We start from the raw sequence: 2,394 nt of genomic DNA on the forward strand, positions 1-2,394 counted from the left end.
CTCTCTCTCTCTCTCTCTCTCTCTCTCTCTCAATACATATATATATATATATATATATATATATATATATACACAATTTAATTTTTGAAAATATTCTTTAAATGGTAAAACTATCCTAATAAATTTATTTAAATGGTAACAAATTATAGTACTTTCACATTTATGGACATTTATTTCCTAATATCAAATTAATTACCCTTATATTGCAACACTAATTTTAATCTAATCACACAATATCCGCTTAAATGCCTACATATTGCAACACTAGTTTCAATCTAGTCACAAAATAGACTGCAAATCATATACACAAAGAATAATTCAGTGATGGAGGTTCAATCTATCTTCGGCCTTACACTGACCATTCTCTTCTTATCTGGTAAACTATTCAGCAATCACTCATATTTCTTTATATTTCTTTAATTTTTCGGTTAATGTTATGTTGTGTATGTATAATTATTTAAGGTGAAAATCTTATCAATACGGCGAATTAGTAGATGTTAATATTTTGTAATGCTCCAAAAGGTAGTTATAAATTGTGACTGATTTCAATAATAGTTTAACTATTTTTACAGTTGAAAAAAAAGTATTATCATCTTAAAAAAACTTATGGGTTTTTGGCTTACAACTTTATTTTATCTGAATTAATCTCAAAAATACTACTTATATTTGTCTAATGAATTGATGAATAAAGGAGTTCACTCAGCAACCTTCCAAATCAAAAACAATTGCGGCTTTACAATCTGGCCAGGAACCCTAACTGGGGCAGGCAGTCCGCAGTTGTCTTCAACCGGTTTTGAGTTAGCCTCCAGAGCATCATTAACCCTAAATGTCTCACCTCCGTGGTCAGGCCGCGTCTGGGCTCGAACCAATTGCACCACTAATGCCTCTGGAAAGTTCACCTGCGCCACTGCAGATTGCGGATCTGGTGCGGTAGCCTGCAATGGCGCTGGCGCCATCCCACCTGCTTCACTCATTGAGTTCACACTGGCAGAAAATGGCGGACAAGATTTTTACGATGTTAGTCTTGTTGATGGCTTCAACTTGCCTCTTTCAGTTACACCACAAGGCGGAACCGGCGGCTGTTCGTCGACAAGCTGTCTGGGTAATGTGAACTCGGTTTGCCCATCGGACTTGGCGGTGAAAGGCCCCGATGGGAGTGTTATAGCATGCAAGAGCGCTTGTTTAGCATTCAATCAACCGCAATATTGCTGCACTGGTGCTTTTGGTTCGCCGGATACATGTCCACCGACTACATTTTCTGAAATTTTCAAGAAGAAGTGCCCACAGGCTTATAGCTATGCTTATGATGATAAGACTAGCACGTTTACTTGTAATGGAAGAGCTAATTATGCTATCGAGTTCTGCCCTTAAGTCTTTAGTCAGGATGAAAAACTATTGTTTTTTAATAAAAAAATGTATTGTTTTTAATTGTTCGATCAACTATTTTTTTTTATACTAATTACTTTCTGTTGACAGTCAAGATGGAAGACAAATCATCCATACCATATGGAGAAACCAGAAACTAACCCATAAGAAACAAAGAATAAAACATGTCGAATCTGCTAGTGCAACTGATAGTGTAGCATCCACAACCAAGCCCTTGAAAGTAGAAAATGACTGAGGCAGCTAGATTAGCAAGGAGAAAGAGATGATGGAGACGGAGGAGAGTAGATTGATGGGCTGTTGCTTCTATTTTGAAGAGAGTTATTTGGTTGTTGAAATCGTGAAAGAATGAGGTTTGGTTTAGAGCAGTAAATTTGAGACCTTAGAGGAAAGATCGAGGAGTAAGAGTGGCGAGAGAACCGTTAAAGAGGACTACAATGGCGGTTAGTGAATTTTCTCACTAAGATATCAATAATATAGTCGTTTCTTTTATCTCAAATTAAAAATAACTGAACTATATTAAAATATCTCAAACTGTAAAATGCATACAGTTATCTTACTGTGCTCTCCAACTGTGCATACTTCTAGAATTTTGTTGAATTTCAAATGCATAGTTGGACACTTTACTTGCATGCCCAATAAAATGGAAAAGATTGATTTGGTCATGTTTTGTTAAACTAGGACTGAATTGAAATTTTCTTGATCTTTAAGGTTGCAATTATGAGAATTTTAAGGGATTAAAAAGTAAATTGACACTTAGGCAAAATAATTAAAATTAAATTTATATATTTATATATGCATAGTGCCTAGTATACAACTTAAGAACCTTATGTGAATGTTTTTTATTTTATTTATTATTTTTGGGTTTTTAATAATTAAAATAGTACCTGAGTCCTGCCTTCTTTTTAATTCTATTGTAATTTTCTTCTCACCTAACTCCCCTCAAATGTAACTTGAATTTTTGTTTTATGAATGTAAAATTAGAATAAGATTTAATTTTTCAATATTAGA

The 2,394-nt window shown here is 34.2% G+C and overlaps 1 protein-coding gene across 1 annotated transcript; it reads left to right on the forward strand.

Annotated features, from left to right (window-relative positions):
- The first annotated feature begins 289 nt into the window (after positions 1-289).
- On the forward strand, positions 290-1,404 carry LOC123202418 (thaumatin-like protein 1b). Its single transcript, XM_044618353.1, has 2 exons — positions 290-376; positions 692-1,404. Exons 1-2 carry the CDS (start codon positions 325-327, stop codon positions 1,369-1,371), a joined length of 732 nt encoding a protein of 243 aa, XP_044474288.1. The 5' UTR covers positions 290-324; the 3' UTR covers positions 1,372-1,404.
- Positions 1,405-2,394: the final 990 nt, after the last annotated feature.

Source organism: Mangifera indica, chromosome 18 (genome assembly GCF_011075055.1).
Source record: "Mangifera indica cultivar Alphonso chromosome 18, CATAS_Mindica_2.1, whole genome shotgun sequence".
Lineage (NCBI taxonomy): Eukaryota > Viridiplantae > Streptophyta > Magnoliopsida > Sapindales > Anacardiaceae > Mangifera > Mangifera indica.